At 35.9% G+C, this 22,916-nt stretch overlaps 1 protein-coding gene across 11 annotated transcripts in view; it reads left to right on the plus strand.

Moving 5' to 3' along the window:
- AGFG1 (ArfGAP with FG repeats 1) overlaps nt 1-22,916 on the plus strand; it is a 70,968-nt gene that overhangs the window by 21,470 nt on the left and 26,582 nt on the right. For all 11 annotated transcript variants that reach the window (XM_059928848.1, XM_059928849.1, XM_059928851.1 and 8 more), the window contains exon 3: nt 21,935-22,050. In XM_059928848.1, the coding sequence (XP_059784831.1) occupies nt 21,935-22,050 (116 nt within the window). The remainder of the gene's footprint in view (nt 1-21,934; nt 22,051-22,916) is intronic.

Raw genomic sequence — 22,916 nt, forward strand, 5'->3', positions numbered from 1 at the left:
TGGATCTTTAGAACTTACTCATCTTGCATAACTAAACTTTATATACATTGAATAGCAACCACCATTCTATTTTCTGCTTCTGTGAGTTTGACTGTTTTAGTTGCCTCATTTAAGTGGAGTCACGTAGTACTGTTCTTCTGTGACTGGCTTATTTCACTTGGCATAATGTTCTCAAGGTTCAGCCATGCTGTTGCATATGACAGGATTTCTGAAGGAACAGTTATTAAGACTGTAATATCAAAATAAATTTAGAATATATGAAAAGAAATTTTAGGTAACTCATTATATCAAATAGTAGAAACAAAATACAAACAATAGAGATGACTGGAATGGATTTATGAATCTTAAATCCTAAAAGGAGTCATGCAAATTAATAGGCCATTTAAAGCCCTCACCATGGCAGTCACTGTACTAGGTACTTGGATACAGTTATAGAAATGTCACATAGGCTTAGCTGACATAGAGCTCATGGTCTAGTTAGGGAGACAGGTATGTAACAAATAATTACAACAATGTGTTAGATAATTAATGATAAAGAATAAGAAGTTTCAGAAGTAATGTGGAAGGAGGGACTCAATCTGTTGGTGAAAAGGAGAGGATTGGGAAAATCTCACAGAGGGGGCTGAACATTTGCTGGCTTTTGAGGGTGACTAGGACTTAGGCTGGCAGGAAAAGATATTGCAGGCAGAGCAAACACAGTGCACAAAGAAAAAGAGAAATTTGCAATGGTTCTTACTGCTAGAAAGTGTACCAACCATTTAATTACTTGTTAAGGGAGAAAAACATACTTTCTTGTGTCCCTAAGGACATCTTAGAACCAAAATATTGGACTAGGTATATTTGATTCTTTACAATATTAGCAACATCTGTGTTCTTAAAATTTCAAGAGATGTATAGAAGGTGAGGATTGATATCATGAAATGCAGGATAATTGGTACAACTTAATAAAAAACTATAGACTTGAAGTGCAAGCGCTTTATTATCAGTTTATCTTATTTAAACATTTAAATCTTAAGTATAACATGCATAGAGAAAAAATACAGTTCTTTATTTTTTGTTTCAAATTATGTTGCCATATTTGCACTGTGTGTTATCTCTCAGTAGTCTGGAAGGGACCATACTCAATCATATAAATTTTGGATTAAAAAGAAGGTACTGTCATACATCTTGTGCATGAATGGGTTCATGCCTGAAGTTAAAAGATCAAAAAGTATATTAACTGGCAGAAGTCTTGGATCTTCTACCCCCATGAGGAAGTTTTAACGTTGTGAGGGGCATGTTTGGTTTTCACGATTAGGAAATGTTGCTGGCTTAAGCAGGCAAGCACCATGGTTGCTGGATGATTCACAAGGTGTTGAATAGAGTTAACCTATATTCCACATGCTTTGGATGTTCCTCCAGACCTTTATAAGTGGGAAAAACCTTCTTACAGTCGGTCTGCATGTATAACTTAAATCTGTTTTATATGCTTTCATTAATAGTCGTGAACAACTTATTGCCAGAAGTCATGCTGCCAAGTCCAGAATCAAGTGTGGGAGGGGACTACCAAGTTACAGGGCAGAGGGCTTGGATACAGGAAGCCATTAATTGAGACCGTTGATGCAGTGACTTGACACATTTGTATATCTGGGAAAGATTTCACTTTTCATTGAGAACTTTACTAAGAATTGTTCACTGTTTTTGGCAAGTCACAAAACTGATGGCAGCACTACTCACGATATTTGAGTCATTAATAAAGTACATCTGAATTGGTCTGAGTTGGTAGCTGTGGTAAGCAGATGATGTTATTAGTATTTATAAATATGTATCACGGACACCCTTGATGTTTATAACATATCATTAGTATCTACAGATATAGTTTATAAGTTACTTGAATATTACTTTAGAATTCTTAGACTCCTACAGTGTGTTCATTGGAGGAGATATGTACATTATCAGGTTTTAGAACATACCTGCCAGATGTTAGTAAAATATTTTATAGCAAAGCACTTTGTGTTTATTGGTGTTGACATTTTTTCCAAAAGTCAAATATTTCACAAAAAATTTTCACGTATTTATCTTGTAATGTTTTCTTTTGTATCATGATGTTACTTTAAAAAAATCTTTAGTGGTTTGCTCCATATGTCCTCTTTTATGATGTTGTGGGTCAACCATGGTCCTCTAGTTGAAGGAATTTCACTATTGGGTTAACTTCTCATTATCAAACTTAATGGAAGGAAGGCTGGCTAACAGTGCTATAGATAATTCAGTAAAAGGAAAATGTAGAAGTAATTTTATTTTGAACCATACAGTTTTTCTTTTCTAGTAATAAATTAATCTTCCTAATTATGTTTCAGGACTGAGAGTAAAAGGGTTACTGCTGATGCTCTACAGGCATAAAATCTACATGTAGAAATAAAATCATGCATTGATTGACAGTATTTGATCATCTTTATGCTAGATGAAAAAAAATAAGCCCCAACCCAGAAGCTAAAGCTTTAAAAAAATCCTTCTTAAACAGTAGACCCATAAGGTAAGGTGTGCTTTTCCCTGGTTAACATTCATGATTGATTCATTCTTCATTCTTGAAGCAGAGATTTATTAATCATCTACCATGTGCCAGGGATTGTCCTTGGGTGCTAGGGATACTGTCCATGATTCGTGCCCTCAGGTAAAGCTTACAGTCTAGTAGGGGAGAGAGACAGTAAAAATCATTTTTTTCAGTTCCATTTTGGTATAAGAGTGAGAAAGGGCTTCAGTTTAGAGTTTGTAAATGCTTGGGATTATGCAGATAGTTTTTTTCAAGAAGTTATACTTATGGCTTAAATAGGCTTTATTTTATGAGACAGCTCTTTAGGGCTTTTGTGTAGTTAAATTGAATCTTCGGGAAGATTAGAGCTATTTTATAATCAGAAACAAGCATCGCCACAAAGAAAAATATTTTGATATCTAAAAAATTTAAAATTCCAAATCCACATGCTGTGACAGTTTTGCTGGAATATTCAGGTATCATTTTATGATATGTTATACTCAATCTATTATGCTGTTAAACAGGACACTAGTGGTTATTTCCTAAATCATCCTGTCTTATAAACTATAATAAGTGATGGTCATTCTCAGTACAGAACAGTGGACTCTGTAAAATAGAAGGCCAATATCAGAAAGAGCCCGTAGGCCATTATCATAGTAAAGACAATGAGCTTTTGAATTAATCCTGAATCAGGGCATGGAACTGTCAGGGAGTTTCGAAGTGTTGTATTCATTTCTTCTAAGTTTGATTAAAAACTAAACAATCTAACCCAAACTGCAGCTCTGTAGGGAAATTGATAAAATTTGGGCTGGGCCTATTAAAAGAGTCCTTGAAGTGCAGTGGTCTTGTGCAGAAAGGATTGGATTTGGACTTGGCAGGTTGAGAACAATGGACAAGATGCCTCTGAGCCTCAGTTTCTATAAGTGTAAAATAATAACAGTATCTTAACATAGAAAGGCTAGAATAATTTGAGCGCAAGCAACCTGTGAAAGTTCCCAGCATATTTCTTATAGAATAATATAGATATTCAGATTTTTGTTGAATCAGAATCTAAGATAGTAGAAGGTATAGAAGGATTATCAATATTATTTTTTTTTTGACTTTTTGCTCAGAGTGGTTTCATTAGGGGAATTTTTCACTTTTCTTAGACTACAGTAGCATTTACATTAATATTTAGGTTATGTATTTAAACTCTTGGAGCATTTTAATTATATGCTGAGCTTAAATAATATTAGTAAAATTTGGCAGTTATTTTAGTAACAGCATATTAAATGTCATTATTGAGTGGCAGAGTTAAGTTACATACTCATTACTCCAGGGTCTACAATTACCTTGCTGTCTGTACAGAGGTTGGCAAAACTGTTTCTGTAAATGGCCAGGTGGTAAATATTGAAGGCCACCTACGTACAGTCTCTGTTGTATATTCTTGTTAGAAAAAATCTTAAAAAAAGTAACCCTTTAAATATGCATAAACCAAATGATCAGGGGCAGTACAAAAATAGGCCAGTGACCCAAATTTGATCTGCAGGTGGTTGGTTATAGACTCCTGGTCTATGGAATTCCAAAGTTTTCAGTTCTCAATATAAATTCTTTTATAACCTTGCTTCTTTTCCTAGTTAATCTTTTTCTTGCTTCATTACCAATAGAAATGTTTGAACGCCAGTGGTTTCTGGTTTGTTTTCTCTATATGCTGTCTGTATCCCACTTTTCTTGCCATTTTGCTCAAGCTGAATCATTTATCCTGAATCTTTTTTTCAAGACCTATCAAAGTTTTTACCCTTCCATCAAGTCTTTCAGGAGTATTTTAGCCCACAGGGACTAACACCGCCCCCCCCCCCCATACTTTAAACTTTTTTTTTTTTAATATAGCATTGACTGTAAGATTTTACACAGATTTTTTTTATTGCTCTCATAGTTTCTTCTGTATTGGTCTTATTACCCTCAAAACATTATAGACATTTCCAAGGCATAATCTTGTATACTTCTTCATTATACCTAGAGCAGTGAGAATGATGAATGTGTGTTTGTGTTTGTGTGTGTGTGTACATATATGTATATGTAAATGTGTGTGTTTTTATTTTATTTTATTTTTAATTTTATTTTTAGTTTGTTTTATTTTATTTTATTTTATTTTATTATTATTATATTTGTAAAAATTCCTGGGCTTTACTCCTCAGAGATTCTGACCTTGGGTGTGGGGTGAGGCAGAGGAGTGTCTGTCTGCATTTTCAGCCAGAAGCCCCATGTGATTCTGTTGCTGATGGCTACAGACCACCTTTTGAGAGAACCAGTATGGTAACTAAAGGCTCCATCCAGTCTAGACTCAAAATAATCTGTGGTCTAGTTTCGGCACCACTAACTGATAAGCCTTGTTACCTTGGGGAAACTACTTTTCCCTGAGCTTCATTTTCCTTTGTACTCTATGGGAAGTACCTGTCCTGCCTCTATTTGATGAGGTTGATTTGAAGGTAGTATATGTGAAAACATTTTGAAAACTGATGTATTATGTAGATGTAAGATGTCAGTTTTAAGTGCAGATGTACTTTTTCATTGACTTCTAAGCTCAGGGGGAAAAAAGTATCATATAGGAAAATGGTGTGCTTTGAACTGAATTTAGTTTAGGGAGATTTTTGCAGAATTACAGTCAATATGATGGTATTAATCAGTATGAAAAGTTATTTCAATAATAATAGTAACATTTCAAAAAATTTTAACTAAAAATATGTAATTATTTGAGAGACTAGCTTCCTAGTGAGATATTTGAGGTTTAAAACCATCTAGCTAAAATATCGAAGCATGTTCTGTATTAAAGAGGCTATTTGTTCAACTTATGCATATTTATGAAGAAAGACATACTTTAAAGTCTGGCCTCTATTTTGAAAGAAAGGCGAGTGTTAAGAGTTTCTAAAAATTCTGCTGAATCAAATCAGTAATGACATAGTAATCTTTAAAATATTCAGAGTGCATTCTTTGATATTAGTTGTTGGCTTTCAGAGAAATATCTAATAATACTAATTAACAAAAAGAATGTTGGAAATGTTATCTTTGTTTTGTACATATTGTAGCATGTGGATCTTTCTGAATGATGACTGAAAACTCAAGAGTATTGTAGAAGGAGCTGGAAGGTAGTTTGTAACTACTCTGAGCATTTATTTAACTTTTTATTGCATTTGTATCCCAGGTCACATTATTTATTTCCTTCTAACTCCTTGCTTCAGCCATTCTAGCTTCCTCTTATCTGTCAGCTTTTGTTTCTTTCTTTCTTGCCATTAAGTATGTTATCTTTTTTTAAAAAAAAAAAAAATCTTACTTGAATCTAATTAAAAATAAAATTATTCATTCTTTTTGTTCTTCTTAAAACTTTTTGTTGTGGAGCTGCTCATATATCTACACAGTAGACAGAATAATGTACCAAACTCCTGTCCCTTTTTTATTATGTGAAGCAGATCTGAGACATACAATTTTCCTCTGTAAATTCAGGAACTAGATGTTATCTCTAAAAAAGGACTCTAAAAGAATATATAACTCCATATCATTTTCATATCCATAGAAATTAATAGTAATCTAATTACATAGCTAGTGTTCAAGTTTCCTTTTATTTCATAAATTTCCTTTTTTCTCTTCCCTTAAGCATATGTTTGAATACAGATGCAAGCAAGGCTCACATGTTATGAGTGGTTAATATGGGTTTTGAAACTCTGACAAAGGATTGGAGGCTAGATGGGTCAGACTTTGGCCTGCCTAGGCCTGGCTGGGACCAGGCAACTTCCTGGGGCCTGTACCACTTGGTCTATGGGATAGAGTCAGGTTTGTGCCAGGACAGTTGGGGGCCTCAGACCAGGTGGTTACTCTGGGGCTGGATAACCTGTAACTGGGGGCCCTGCCAGCTCAAGTCCCTGGGAAACATAGCAGTTGAGGTGAATTCCAAGCTTTGCAGTGAAACTCGTAGTACAAGTTCCCCCGGTACGTATCTGAGTTGTAGTCTTTCACGTGTGTCTTCCATTGCTCCAGCATCACCTGCTACTAGGCTGCTGAAAATCAATGTTGGGTTCTTATTATAGAGCAGGAATGCTAGTTGGTTGCTAGGACCAACCAACAACCAACAACTGGCATTCATCTTGGCAACAGAAGATTCCATCTGGATGCAGGGTGCTTTATGATCTGGTAAGAAGGAACTTAAGACAAGCTCTGGGGCCATAGATTTTTGAGGAATTGGTGATGATATCGAAGGTTTTTTGGTTCTGTTTCATGAAATTCAAGCCATCCTGCACAGGCAAGATAATCTTTGGGTAGTAGTAGCCATAGGCCATGCCTGGCAGGAACTTCTTAGAGATTTAGATGGTATCTTTTGTCAGTTTTCTCCTAGACGATGGGCTCCACCAGTTCGCCAGGGATGATCTCTTACTGGCCTGTGATGCTAGGATTTTTCCAAGGATGGGGTGGCTGTGAGCAGTCATCTTCTGGCACCAGAACCTGTCCTGCTTTGTGCCACCTAACTGCAGTATGGTGCCATAAGTCTTACTGAAGGTGAGCAAGGTCTCCTGGTAGTGTGAGTGCTGTAGCTGCTCTGCTTGAGGCGGGCCTGGTTGGGTTATCTGCTAAGTTGTCTCTACCCCCCTCTCATGGATGGCCATAGCTAGATCTTGTCCCCGGCGGAGGCTGCTCAAAGCCACAGCACAATGGCCACATTTGGCTGTCTTCTGCCCCGCACCTCTCAACATTTTATTATGAGAAATACATAAAACTTTAAAAATTATGCAGGTACATTAAACACGGTGCTGTATTTGCACTAGCAAATATCTGTGTGTGTCTGCATTTGATCATCCACCTTATATTTTTCTTGCATTTCAAAGTAATTTGCAAACATTAGTTCATATCACCCCTAAAATCTTTTGTATATCATTAATTAGAATTCGATATTTGTTAAGATTTTTTTGAGGTATAATTTATGCACAGTGAATGTAAAAGTCTTAAGTGTACCTGTGGAAGAGTTTTGATAAATGTATCCAGTTTGGTAACCCAGAGTCCTATAAAGATACAGAACATGACCATCATTCCCCCAGAGTCCCCCTAACATCTCTTCCTGTTCAATCCCTCCCCTTTCCAGAGGCAACCACTGTTTTGATTTTTATTCATACTCGTATAAAGAAAATAATTAAGAATGTGCTTTTTTTGTTCTACAAATAACAAATACTGGAAAGGGTATGGAGAAAAGGGACCCTTCCTACACTCTTGGTGGAAAGGTAAATTGGTGCAGCTACTATGGAAAACAGTATGGAGGTTCCTCAAAAAACTAAAAATAGAGTTGCCCTATGATCCAGCAATTCCTCTCCTCGACATATATCCGGACAAAACTATAATTCAGAAAGATAGATGCATCTCTGTGTTCATAGAAGCACTATTCACAATAGCAAAGACATGAAAACAACGTAAGTGTCCATCAGCAGATGAATGAATAAAGATGTGGTACATATACACAATGGAATACTACTCAGCCATAAAAAGGAATGAAATAATGCCATTTACAGCAAACATGGGGGACCTAGAGATTATTGTACTATGTGAAGTAAGTCAGAAGACTTATTGTATGATGTCAAGTATATGTAGAATCTAAAAAAATGTTACAAATGAATTTACTTACAAAGCAGAAACAGACTTAGAAAACAAATTTATGGTTACCAAAGGGGAAAGGTGAGGGGGAAGGATAAATTAGGAGCTTGGGATTAACACATACACACTGCAATATATAAAATAGATAATCAACAAGGACCTACAGATTGCCTTTTCTTTTGATTATGGATCACGCTCTCTTGTTTCTTTTTGTGTATCTAGTGATTTTGGATTATATCTAGAGCATCGGCAAATGGTAGGTTGTAGAGCCTCTGGGTTCTGTTTTGTTTGTCCAGAAAGTATTGATTTTGTTTGTTTGTTTTGTTCACTTTTTACTTTAGCAAACTCTGCCTCTCCTGGTGGGAGCCAGTTGAAATCTCTGTTCAGTTCTTTTAGTCCTTAATTGAACTGCTTTGAATTGTCCCTGTACACGCCTCGATCAAGGGTGAGCCAGAGATTTGTGCAAAGTTGTTATGCAAGTTTTGCAGCTCTCCCTTCTTGGACATACCCTTCACTTTCCAGTTGCTGTGGTTGTGAACTCTGTCTTTAAGCTTTTAGATTTGTGGATTTCTCTTTGAGTTTTGGCAGCTCTGCTTGGCAGAGGTCTGCTTTCAAATGATGATCCTTAAAAAAAGAGTAGATACTTAGTGCTGTTTCTTTCTTACAGGTGTTGACTCTTCCCCAGAATCTGTTTACCTTGTGGTTGCTTTCTAGTGTCTTCCGATAATTCTTATAATGTGTGCTGAGTTTATAGTTGTTAATTTCTGGGAGCTGGGTTTTAATTTGAGCTATACTGACGTTACTGGAAGTGGAACCTGCTCTGCTTGTCTTTTAAGTTTTTTTTTATTCTATAAGTTTCCCCTTCAGTTATTTACTCCTATTCTCTCTCCCCCTCCCTTTTTCCCTCTCTCAGCTCAGTCATTTTTCAGTAGTGTCCCACTATCACGATTTTGCTGATTCCATCCATGCAGTGTCAGTGTTCCTCTGTCATCTCAGTTCCCTATAAATTGATAGTCAGATCTAGTAGCTTCCTAAGATTCACATTTAATTGAGGGAAGAGGGAAGACTGAGTGTTTCATAGGGTGGGTGGTGTGTTCTTTTGTGGAGAAACACATTTTCGTGTTTCTGTCTGTGTTGAGAGGGGGCGGCTAATACTCTGTGCCTACGTCCATTAGTAGGGATTGTAAAAGGGTGATAACTTAGTCTGGGAACCTGTACGGGGATCCTTAAGGCCTTTACAGGGGTTCTCTGAGGTCAAAAAAATTTTTAATAATAATTCTAAGACTTGATTTGCTGTATTTACTCCCAGTCTCATGAGTATACAGTGGAGTTTTCCAGAAGCTACATAACATAATGCAGAAGCTGATCAGAAATCAGCTGTCTTCTATTTAAACAGGTATTAATGAAATTTGCAAAAATCTAAAGCAGTGCCACCCTTCTCACTAATTTTTGCTTTAGAAAATATAGCTATTTTTACGATTAAAAGTTAGTTACATTAACATACAACACTTTTATTGTGTTAAAAGTACATTAATATTGCCTAGGATGTGGGAGTAGGGGTAATGTAGAGCGACTGCTAATGGATATGGGATTTCTTTAGACTATAATAAAAATGTTCTAAAATTGAGCTGTGCTGGTGGCACAACTCTTGAATATACTAAAAACATTAAATTGTACACTTTAAATAGGTGAATTATATGTTATACAAATTATATCTCAATAAAGCTTCTAAAAAGTCAAAAAAAAGTACATTAAAACTGTTTTTCATAAATATCAGTAGATAGAGTGCACATAAACAAAGCCATTTATGATCCTCAACATTTAACTGTTTTCAAAATGAGTTAGTTCTGTAGCATCTCCCACAGTGACCAATCAGGGTGTGTGTATACAATAAATTGGTCATATATATATCATTGTGAAATTGTTTATTTGACTTATTTCAGTCAGTAGCAGTTATTCTTGTTGATGTTCAGTTGTCCCCTTTGGACAGTTAGATAATCTGTTTTGGAAACCTACTATAACTTACCACTTCTGCAAATCTCATTTTTACTTAGAAGAGCTTTCCCTAAATATTCCTTTTCCTCTTTTTATATTAACCTGTGAGCCATCTGTCTATTTGCAAATATTCAAAGAAAACTAAATGTTTCTTCTCATGATTGATTTATGTAGAATATGGTACAGATCACGTTTACTTCAGAGACTTGTTTTGCATTTGGGCCAGTTAATCTCTCTGTTCCTTTGCCAAGGGCTACATTCCCAACCTTAGTCAACTGCCTGGCAAATGCATGCCTTCAGTCACCAGGACAACCAGACAATAGAGTGTCAGTCCAAATCAATCACTATTATTGAGCCTTAGATGAAGCTAAACAGTGGATGAGTAGTGTTCATGCTGGAGGTGGTGCTCTGGTATTGATGCTATCCCTAAACATTGATAATCCACGAACAGTTCTTACTTCATATCAAGACAAGTAAATAAAACTTCTTAATATTCAGTTCTAAATGAAGTATCAGACCAACTTGCCCATTCTCCTCCCTTTCTCACCTCTGTGTTTATTCTTGTTATATTCTGAAAAATGTAAAAAATGTAAAACTTGCCCTGTAGGGAGAGAAACATAAACCTTTGGTAATTTTTCCTTCTTGGCAAGCTTGCTTATCAGATTCATACTGTCTTAGGGAATGAGAATGCTTTGCTTTAAGAGACTTCACAAATTAAGTTTAGAACAAATGGAACCAAAACGGTGGTGGGAATTTTTTTTTTTAATACCATTTTAGAAAATGGTTCTAAAGTTTATCCAAAAGCTCAAAAAAAGTAAAACTAGCTGGAAAGAATTTATAAAGCAAAGAGTAAATAGGATTGGCTCTGGTAGATACTAAATGTGTCTCTATGTTTATAGGCAATAATTTGCAATGCAAACTTGAAGTAATTAATTACAGTAATCTGAAGCTAGTGCAGGGCCTAGTAGACTAGATCTGTAGAATAGATCCTGAGATATACTATAATCCTTATGTATATTAAATATGTATATGAAGTTATTATAAAATAAATTAAGTTCAGCAGTCTGCTGTGGAAGGAATTTGTTATTCAGTAAATGGAGAGTCAATTAGAATGTTAACTGACATGGTATGCCAAAATAAATTTCAGAAAAATTTTAGAGTTAGGAAGCCATAAAAATATAGAAAATAGTCTCAAAGTATTTCCCTACAAGATACTTATTAATCTTAAGGGGAAAAATAGTGACTTTACTGTGGAGAAGTCTGGCCTGTATTGTTTTAACCAAGTGATTAAAGTTAACATCACCAGGAATGGGACAAACTGACATCATGTGCTTCCTGATATGATGCACTGGGAAGGATACAACATCACTTATGTGGTATTCCTTCCCAAAATGCATAACAAATTTAATTATGAGGAAACCTAAATTAAGGAACATACTATAAAATAACTGACTTGTACTCTTCAGAGATGTCAAGGTCATTAAAGACAAAAACAGACTAAGGAATGGTTCCCGATTAAAGGAGACAAGACAGTTATGGATACTGTACCAGGAGAACTTTTTCCATTTGCTGTTAAGGATACTGTTAAGATAATGGTTAGTCTGTAGATTAGATAGTAATAGTATAAAGTGTTAATTTCCTGATTTTGATAATTGTGTTACGGTTATAGGAAAGAATGTCCTCATTTTTAGGAGATACACATTTAGAGGTAAAAGGTTCATGTCTGTAATTTAAATGGTTCCAAAACTTTTTTTGGAGAGAGAATGATAAAGTAAATGTTAATCTTAGAGACTCTAGGTAAACAGTACATGGGACTTCTTTCCACTACAATTGCAACTTTTCTGTAAAACAGATTATTTCATAACTAAAAGGCAGGCAAAACTAAATGGTAATGTTTAAGGTTAGCTGGCTACATATTTAACATTTAAATGTGTGGAGACTTTATAGACTAAAAGCAATGGAAGAAATCACAAAAGTAAAAATTGGCAAATTTAGCTAAAACATGGAAACTTATTAAAGACATAGCATACAAAATTGAAAGAGCAATACAGGGTACAGGGTAATTTACATATGTCATCTTAGTTTGATAAAATAGGGCAGTTGATAATCTTTCTCCAAACTACTTGCCCCTTTGCTAATATACTAAATCTTACATTTATAAAGCTGTTTATAATTTATAAAGCACATTCATGAATAAACGTGTGTTTAGGAGGTGGGGGGGGCAGCTTACCAAGCTCATGCTCCTTACTGAAGAAAGGGGGGAAGGCCCCCTCTCCTGGGAAAACCACAAAACACACACAGAACACACAGAACACACAGCTGTTTGGAGTAAGAATGGATGCCTAACCCTAGGGGCCAGGGACTAATCAGATCCTCTCTCTTTTACGAAATTGAATTAAGGTTCACAGAGGCTGGACTGAAAAGATGAATCACTTAACCGAAAAGGCAGTCTGTAGTTGGGCCATGTGCAGTCTTAACAAGTAAACAGGAAAAAACAAATTGTACTAAGATAAGCAAGAGCAGGGATTAGACATAGTATGAGAAGCAAAAGCGATAAACTATGTGTTTGCAGGGGGTGGGTTGTGGAGAAGGGCTTTGGAAACAGGTTATCAGACTGCCTAGGTCCCAGATGGCTTCCTGTTTGCAGCACAGGTTCCCATGTTTTAAGTGTTACTGTTCACTTTGCATAGACTTGTTTTATCTGATCAAATGTGGCTGAGTTTTGGTTCTTTGCAGCCTACCTGGAATGCAATTCTGACATTAGAGACATTAAATGAAACAAGGCATGGGAGTGTGCTGTGAGTCGTATATACTGACTTTTACCGTAGGTGTCTGAATTAGATCTGCTGGTCTCCTTCACAACTCACAAACACTTGAAATTAAGATTTATTGCTATTTCCACTTCATTTAATTTCTGTCTAGTATCCTAAATATTTTCTTCTTTTATCTTTTCTATTTCTTTGTAATTATCAGTTATTTTGAAAAGTGTTACTCTCTCCCTGAAACTTAAACTCTGGTACTTTTCTCCTTTATTCTCAAGTGAATGGGTATGTATTATAAATTGGCCCTTAGATAGTCCTCACTCTTGGAAAGTTCTTCCTGCAGGGAAAGGCTTCTTTCATTTTATGTTCATCTCTCTGTTGTTATTCCCCATGCACATTATAACACACACCTCAAAAACAGGCTTTTATTTATTATACTATTTAAATCATTATTATTCTTGGATGCTGGGATGGTATCATAGTAAGTCCACGTTGCATGTAATTCAGGCATCAGCAAGCGTTTTCTATAAAGAGCCAGATAGTAAATATTAGGCTTTTGTATCATACAGTCTCTGTTGCAACTACCTAGCAAAGCAGCCCTAGACAATAGATAAACAAGCGGACATGGCTGTGTTCCAGTGAAACTTCAGCTATAAACACAGGCTGTAGGCCAGATTTAGCCTGGGAGGTATAATTTGCTAACCTCTGGCCTAAATTTGATTTGAGAATTTGGATCAGTGAATTTATTACTTCTGCGTAAGTTGGTAAGCTGAATGTTCTAGGTCAGCATGTATATTTTAGATGGAACGAAGGGGGAAAAAAGATAATTTCTACTGTACATATATTTCAGGGCTGTTAGGAAGTTGCTTCCACTCATGCACCAGATATTTATTTAGTGTCTGCTCTATGTTTGGCAGGCACTGAGAATACAGATAGTGGCGAATCGGAGAGAAGGTTCCTGCCACGTGAAATTTACATTTAGAAGTTGTGAGATAAAGGTCTGTGAAAATAAATAATACATTGTGATAACGTGTATATGAGTTTTGGTGTGGGGAATGTTACCCCTTTAGAATGGGTGGTCAGGGAAGACTTTATGAGGGGGCCTTTGTGGCTGGAAAGAGCGATGATGTAAGATGAGTTTGGAGAGTTAATCAGGCGTAAGATCCTATGGGGCCTAAACAGGTGGTGATGAAGAATTTGATTCTTAGGCTAAGGAAGCCATTATAAGGTAGTTTCCTGCTTAAATTAAAAAACAACAACAGCAAACTAGGATTAAATAAATTGGATTTGATGTCTCATAAATCTGATACTCCCTCACATACCCAAATTATCTGTCTGGTTCACAAAGGCTCTGGTGTCTCAGTGGTCTGCACATACAGCTTGTGCATGCCTGTTTTCAATGATTCAGTTGCATATGCTCTAATTCTTGCCAAAACATTTTTTAAAACCAAATTTTAAGATGGAATATACCATACAGTCCTAAAAAGATGTAAATAATTGCAAGACTGTCTGTTTCTTTGCATAAGGCACATGGATAGTGTTATTTCTTTAAGCATTATTAATGAGTATAAATCCTTTATAGATAGGTCATCACTGAGAAATAACCTGTCAGCTGTTGACCTAGAAATACTAGCATAGTCATGCTCATGTAGACTTCGGTGAGTGTAGAAAATTTTAATAATGTACTTGTTTTTTCAGTATTTAACTTAAATCATGACATATATATGAGATATTGTTTCTGATTGTTAGTTTTTAGGACAAAATAAGGCAAAAAAAAAAAAAACCTTGTTTTCCCTTTTAGGAAAAAATGTTATGTTGCTGATAGAATTTGCGTAGGTCTATCATAACTCTCCAGAGAGCTTCTAATGTTAATATTTATTTCTGTTAAATTTTTCTTTCTGCTTCCAAAAAGTGGATGTTAGTTACTTGCTCATGAATTTTTCAGTTCTTTAAGTCTCCTATTTGTTCCTATATTTTATGGGCAGTACTGTTAACTGCTGTAATTATATCTTACAGAAAAAGGCACTCCATCTCTCTACTGAGGAGAGAAAGGACAGAAAAGAGTCTGAACTCTAGTTGATGTGTATAGATTGGCTTAATGAAAAAAGTTTCTCTACTTCCAGAGCATCTTTCTGTCCTTTCCTTATTTTTATATCTTTGGACCTAGATGTTGCAAGCAGGGTCATGTCACATTGTTTATTCTTTGTATCTCTTTTATGAAAATAAGGGGTTGTCTGAATCTTAAAGGTAAGTATCTATTCCAGCAAGTTTCCACCACTCTATTTTGTTGTCCCTGAGAGGATTATAAAACTATAACATGTTATCTCTATTCATATCTATTTGTCTGATGCAACACTGTTTTCTTACTCTTCCTTTTATATGTGAGTAATTGAGAATTAGTATGGATGTTCCATATTTTTGGTGTTCATAATTGAGTTTGTTAAATTGCTTGCACTGCATGTATTTACTATCATGATTTAGGTTCAGTGCTGCATAGCTTTCAGCTGCCCTTCTAACTCTAGCTTTTATCCTGCTCTGTCTCCAAGCACCTGGTTTGTCTGGATACCCAAATGGCCTTTCTTGCCTCCTGGCTTCTGGGAGGGGGGGGTTCCGCTGATGGGAGAATGTTGTCAGCAGATCAAAGAAAGGAAGGAGGGAAAGGTTAAGATATTTACTTTCTAAACTTCTTTCATGTGGGATTTCTGTAGCCTAGCTGCCTCCTTTCATTGAAGGTCAGAACTCCCATCAAGTAGCCCTCTTAGTTTTAAGGTTGCCAACCACTTCCTCTCCTTCTGCCTTCACTGCCAGCGGGTGGTGGCAGGTCCTCCTGTTGCTAACCCTGGGACACTATACTCTCACTTGTGATTTCCTTACAGCTTACCTACGCTTTAAACAGTCTCTATTAGACTTCTCAAATTACCCAAATTGAGTGTGCCATCTGTTTCCTAAGTCAACCCTGACTGATAAATATACTTTAAAGTATTTTAGATTCTGTCAGTGGTTATTGTGATTGCAATTCTAAAGTGGATTAACACTAGAATAAGGGAAAAAATTATTCTGACAGTTTCATGAATTTATTCTGTTGGTTGATGTGTGATTTTATTTTTAATTCCTCCATAAGATCTGGTTTTGAGTAGTATCGGCCTAGTTACTGAACACTTAATATGGCACAACCCATTGTTTTCAGTATTGTGGGGAATTCAGAAGTAGGTGAGACACATGCTCAGTAATTCTAATAAAAAGCAGTTTGTGGTGAGTTTCATGTGAGAATTACAAAGTGCTATAGTAGTTCAGAGAGGGTGATTGTTCCATTAAGACCACTTTGATTCCATCTGCAGCAGGACTGAAGAGAGACCTACAGTTTCCTGTGTTTCTGGTAAGGCCTCTATTTCCCAGTCCTTGCTTACTTCATCACCCCATAACACACCAATGCAAACCACATAAGATACCAGGCCCCAAAGTAATAATAACTAATACTGTTTAAAATTCACTTACATATACCTGTTCTGAGTAGACAACATATTAACTCATTTAACCCTTCCAACATCTCAATGCAGCAGGTTCTCTTACCTGAGTTGGAATTCACATTAAGGCAGTCTGATTTCCTAGTCTAGGCTCATAACTACCATACCTACAATATTATTCTCTAATTAAAACTAATTATCCACCTCTCCAGAGAGATCATCAAAACGAATCCATCACATATGCAGCCCTTTCAAATGCTGGCTTTTTAGGTGTCCTCCTTGCTCCTCGGTGATGTTTCAAGGCCCGCAGCCCGGTGTTCCTCTTGCAGACTTGCTCTGTCATTTGTTGCAGTCATACCAGTTAGCCCCCCTCATTCAGTATAGATTTCAGCACTTCATGTAGTGAGTGTCTTTCTTCCAGTAGTGTTAATCATTTCTGCCAATCCCAGTGTCTACACAGATAACTCAGCCTCTGGAATTCTTTGACTTCTTATGTCCAGTAATCCTTCCTTCTGTTTTAGACTTTATTTAGCAGTAACTGTATTACTTCTCAGATTTCAGCATCCTGTTCTCTGACCATCACTGCTTCTCTCTTCCCAGCTCGTTACCTCTAATTTCTTACTCCAGCAGCTCTGGGTCAACCACAGGAGGCCTCCAGTCCTCTGACGCTGAATTTCTTTCTTGTGTAGCATCCTTACTGTGTTGTCATTTTTCTTAACCTAACTTTGATTCTGTGGTCTGTTGTTATATCCACTCACTTTAACTCCTGTTGTATTTTACCTGATTAAAGCCAATACTCTACCTACTTTGTACCTAAACAACCAGATGAGACTGGTGGAAAACACACCACTGTCTTGACTAGTTTGACTTTAAATACTCGTGACCTTAAAACCTTAGTGCTGCCTGCAGTTTTAGTTGGTTCACTCTCCCATTTTTCTTCAGCTCTGAAAAACCCTCCCTTTTCAGTTGGTGGTAATTTATTATTTTACTTTAAAAGAAAAAAAAAAAACCTAAAACAAACATGGAGAAAAGAGAACTTTATCCTTTCCTATCAGCAGATCTACAAACCTGAAAGAGCCGTTTCAGGAGAATGGTGGGAGCAGAAGCCAACTTTTCAGGGACTAAAATGTGAATGAATCAAAAGAGATAGAGACTGTGACGTTTTCCCAGATGTATCTCTGGAACACTGTCTTTATTTAATGAATCTTGCTCAAGAAGAGGTTTAGTGGCTAAGTAAATTGGAGAAGTGTGGAAAACTATGTATAGTATTTATATGGAAAGGAAGTTTCCATTTGCTGGCCTAGATTTTACTAAAGCATTGGTTTTCAAACTTTGGCCTATTTCACAGTCACCTGAAGGGCTTGATTGCTGGGTAGCACCTCCAGAGGTTCTGATTTCACAGGTCTTGGGTGGCTCCTAAAAATTTGCATTTACAACACGTTTTTAGGTGACACTGATGCCGCCAGTCCAGGAAATTGGGGAATCCCATTTTGAGAGTCACTTCACTTGAGTAAGAATTCAGCTGCCAAGAGTGGCAGGTAGAGTTAGGATTCTGAGCAATATAGCAAATAGCTATTGTGGGATAGCATAGTCAGAAGAAATAAGAGCTGGCTAACAACAGCATGGAACTTTGATAGTAGGATAGCAGGAATTTGTAGTGGACCCAAGCAGTGAGTTTTAATGATTTTCCCCAGCAGTTTGAGCTGTCAGAGAGAAGGATCAGAACCGCCAGCAGTTAGTACAGAATTTTGAGTGACTCGTCCAGGCTGCTAATGTCAGATAGCTATAAAATGTATCATCCAGCACTCCATCTTTGCTTTGTGTTCCCATGATGAGTGCCAAGACAGTAACTTTATGATCTGTCTTTAACCTATCTCCTTTTTATTTGTTTGTATCAATATGTTTATTATTTACTATTCATTAATTGTTTTTAGTTAAAAAAATTGTATATGTTAGTTAATAGGGGTTTTGGAATGCAAAGACTAAATGTCATGAAGGACTAAATGTCTGTCCTAAACTAATTCTGTCAATTACAGTTAATAAGTCTTTGAGCAAATTTCTCTTGTTTTCTCACTTGGGAATTTTTAAAATAAAAGAATTAGAAACTACCAGTTATCACTTTATGAATGTAATTGTAAAGCCACAGAATCTTTTCCTGAGGAGAGTCTCATGTGGTGTTTGGTTTTTTTTTTTTTTAATATTTTAATTTTATTGGAGTATAGTTGATTTACAATGTTGTGTTAGTTTCAGGTGTACAGCAAAGTGATTCAGTTATACATATGCGTATATTCATTCTTTTTTAGATTCTTTTCTCATATAGGTTATCATAGAATATTGAGTAGAGTTCCCTGTGCCGTACGGTAGGTCCTTGTTGGTTATCTATCTTACATATAGTAGTGTGTGTCTGTTTATCCCAAGCTCCTGATTTATCCCCCCTCTCCCCTTTAACCATAAGTTTGTTTTCAATATTTGTAAGTCTGTTTCTGTTTTGTAAATAACTTCATTTGCATATTTTAAAAGATTAGATTCCACATATGAGTGATATCATATGATATTTGTCTTTCTCTGTCTGACTTCACTTAGTATGATAATCTCTAGGTCCATCCATGTTGCTGCAAATGGCATTATTTCATTCTTTTTTATGGCTGAATAGTATTCCATTGTATATATATATATATATATATATATATATATATACCACATCTTGATCCATTCCTCTGTTGATGGACATTTAGGTTGCTTCCATATCTTAGCTATTGTAAATAGTGCTGCAGTGAACATTGGGGTACATGTATCCTTTTGGATCATGTGGTTTTTTAAAAGTAGCTAAATATTTATTGGAGAAGCTGGCCCTCTACAGGGTTTATATAGTATTTCTAGCATAAGTTGCATTACCATTCCTGGGTATCTGAACTTCTTGGGCTTTGCCACTGAAATGTTTTTATAATGAGATTGTGCCTTCACCTAGGCCTCACTTGTGTCACTTGTACTGCCTTAATGACTTTGTAGTATCTGTACTGAGCCTGGAGTAGGAAGGAACTACAAGAAATGCTGTTTTGAAACATGCTTGGGGTACATAATAAGAGAGGAAAAGGGTGAATCCTTTTTTCCTATCTTTATTTCTCTTACCCACTTCAGTGAGGAGATAAGCTTGAGAAGGGTGCTACCTTTCTGTCTCTGATTTCTCAAATCTTTGTCAGGCTTTTGAAGTTAGATACTGCCTTCTTTTCACAGTGTTACAACTGGTTATTCTTTAAAGTAATATAATTTTGGAAACTTGTGGATGTGTTTTTATAGCATTACTGAGGAATAATTATAATAAATTGTGTATATTTAAAGTGTACAATTTGAGTTTTGACATATGTTAAACCGTCATTACAGTAACAAGATAACATACATTTTCATCATCCCCGAGTTTTTTGTGCCCCTTTGTAAATCTTCTCCTGATCTGCTTTCCATCACCATAGATAAGTTTACATTTTCTAAGATTTTAAATGAATGGAATTACATAGTATGTACTTTGTAGAGGGTGGTTCTGAGGTCTCTCAATCAGCATAATTGTCTTGAGGTTTATGCATGTAGTTTCTTGTGTCAATAAGTTTGTTCATTTTTATTGCTGGATAGTATCTTACTTGGATATTCCACAATTAATCCATTTACCTGTTGATAGACATTTGGGTTGTTTTCCGTTTGGAGTTACTAGCAGTAAAGCTGCTGTGAACATTTGTGTACAAATCTGAGTATGGACATGTGCCTTTATATTTCTTGAGTAAATACTTAGAAGTAGGATGGCTGGGTCATATCGTAGGTATATGTTTAACTTTTAAGAAACTACCAACTGTCTTCCAAACTGGTTGTACCATTTTTACATTCTTGAGAGTTCTAGTTGTTCCACATTCTCACCAACATATGATATGGTCAGTCTTTTTTTCTTTTCCTGGCTAGAACCGTTATTATTTCAGAAATAACCGTCCAATGTAACTTGAGGTGGTTAGAATAGTTATTTCTGGATGACTGTAATAAATATTTGTCAGAACACCAAGTATCTCAATAATCATACATTTATTTCATTCATAAGAACTTCTAAAAGTTCTTATGTATCAAAAAAACTTACAAATGGCACAAGAGAGTTAATGGTCTATAGAAGAGAGAAGGAAAATTATTCTAGGGGAAATTCTAATGAAGCATTTTCTCCATTGCATTTTTGATTAACATAGTTCATGAAAAAATCCTTGCTTTGCCTTCCTTTAGTCTTTTTGTTTTTGGCCATTCTAGTGGTATGTATGGGTGTCTGTGTAGTGGGGTCTCAGTGTTTTTTAAATTTGCATTTTCTACATGACTAATGATGTTGGGATGCTTATTTGCCATTTGTATATCTTCTTTGGTGAAGTGGCCAACTTTTCTGCCCACTCTTTGAAAAAAATACTGATTTGGGGTCTGTTTTATCACTGAGTTTTAAGAATTCAAGGTTTTATACATTTTGTAACTACCTTTTTTCAGTTGGTGGCTTGCCTTTTCATTTAATTTTTTTGAAGAGCAACATTTTTAAATTTTGATGAAGCCCACCTTATAAATTTTTTCTTTACAGTTCTCTTTATGCTTTGTGTCTTATTTGAGTTCTGCATCATTTCATTTCTTTGATTTTACTGAAAACTTAAATCTCAGATTCTCATTTTTTAGCCATTAGGGAAAAAAAGCATAGGAGGTAATTATAAAGCTAGAATTGTATCTGCATTGTATTTGTGTTATGTTATATTTTAATAGCAAATTACTTATTTTTTTTTTTTTTTTTTTTTTTTTAGACAATTCTCTCTCTTTTTTTTTTTTATAAATTTATTTATTTATTTATTTATTTATTTATTTTTGGCTGTGTTGGGTCTTTGTTTCTGAGCAAGGGCTTTCTCTAGTTGCGGCAAGCGGGGACCACTCTTCATCGCAGTGTGCCGGCCTCTCACTGTCGCGGCCTCTCGTTGCAGAGCACAGGCTCCCGACGCGCAGGCTCAGTAGTTGTGGCTCACGGGCCCAGTTGCTCCGTGGCATGTGGGATCTTCCCAGACCAGGGCTCGAACCCGTATCCCCTGCATCGGCAGGCAGACTCTCAACCACTGCGCCACCAGGGAAGCCCAGCAAATTACTTATGATTCTAGTACTTTTTATTTGTTCTTTTTGGTTGATTTTTAAACTTGTCAAGGATTCAGGAAATTGCCACTCACTGGTCTAATTCCTCTGTTTTACGGGGTGAAGGAACTGAGGTTCATAAAGGTTGCATGACTTTGCTCATTGTTTACAGTGTATGATTATTTTAAGACCAAGCAATCTGAGGTCCTCTTAAATGCCATCTCACTGTTTGTTCCCCTGTGAGGGGCTGCTCTTTGTGATGCTGTTGGTAAGATTTTACTGCTGTAACATTAACATCAATTCAGTTCCTTCATTTGTTGCTTCTTCATTGCTCATTGTGATAAATATCCTCATTGAAAGCAACATTATTAAAATTAAGTAGGTTATCTTTCTGAGAGAATCTTAATTATCTCTTAAAATTTCATTAAGTTAAGATGTCGAATTTAACACTTCTGTTTTTTTAATTCTTTCCAAAGGTCTGTAAACAGATTTGGCTAGGATTATTTGATGATAGATCTTCAGCAATTCCAGACTTCAGGGATCCACAAAAAGTGAAAGAGTTCCTACAAGAAAAATATGAAAAGAAAAGATGGTGAGTGAATAGTTTGTATTTAGAGCAAAGCTGCCCCAAATCGCATTAATTATGGGTAAGATTAGTATAACAGGAAGGAAGGAAGGAAGGAAATAGGTAGGTAGGTAGATAGGGAATAAGGAAATAGGTAGATACTCATTATACTTTGGCTTTTTATTGAATTTGGTTTCCACAGACCTTTACTTCTGCTTTATCTTAACTCATCTGTGCCTAGCAGTAGCCTGTTTCTTATCATCAGGCCTCCTACCCTTTTTTGGGAAGTTAGGGATTCTTCCTTCTAAACCTTCTCTATCCCTGTTAGCTTCTCTGGACATTTTAGTCTTATAAAGTCTCCTTTCTTAAAATCTTCCTTCATTTAGCAAGTGTTTATTTAGTATCTTTTATATACTAGGCACTATGCTAAAGCACTCATGAAGCAATCTATTCATTCACTTAATTGCATGTTGTAGTAATTCTTTGCTCAAAATATCACTCACTGCCCAACCAAGAAGTCATTTTATTACCTGTTTAAGAAGGAAGATTTTATACCTTTTTAACTAAATCTGTCAGATGTTAATTTTTAAAAAGGAATTAAAACAGGTATATATTGGCTAGTAAGCCTTTTAAAGCAGAGCAGGGGGTATATTTGTAGAACTAGTAGTGTTCAGTTACTTTGAGCTCTTCATTTTTACCTGTATGAGTACAATTTAAGTCAGTTTACTAAGACTCATTAATGATGAATTCTTGGTTGTTTCTTTATCAATATTCATTAGTGTATATTTTCCTTCTTGGGACGTTAAGAAGATGAGAGAGAGAGTCACAAATAGAAGGACTAGGTAATGAGGAAGTACATGGCCTCTTGTTTCCCCGAGGAGCTGTATTTGAAC

This window comes from Balaenoptera ricei, chromosome 7 (genome assembly GCF_028023285.1).
Source record: "Balaenoptera ricei isolate mBalRic1 chromosome 7, mBalRic1.hap2, whole genome shotgun sequence".
NCBI classification, from domain to species: Eukaryota; Metazoa; Chordata; class Mammalia; order Artiodactyla; family Balaenopteridae; genus Balaenoptera; species Balaenoptera ricei.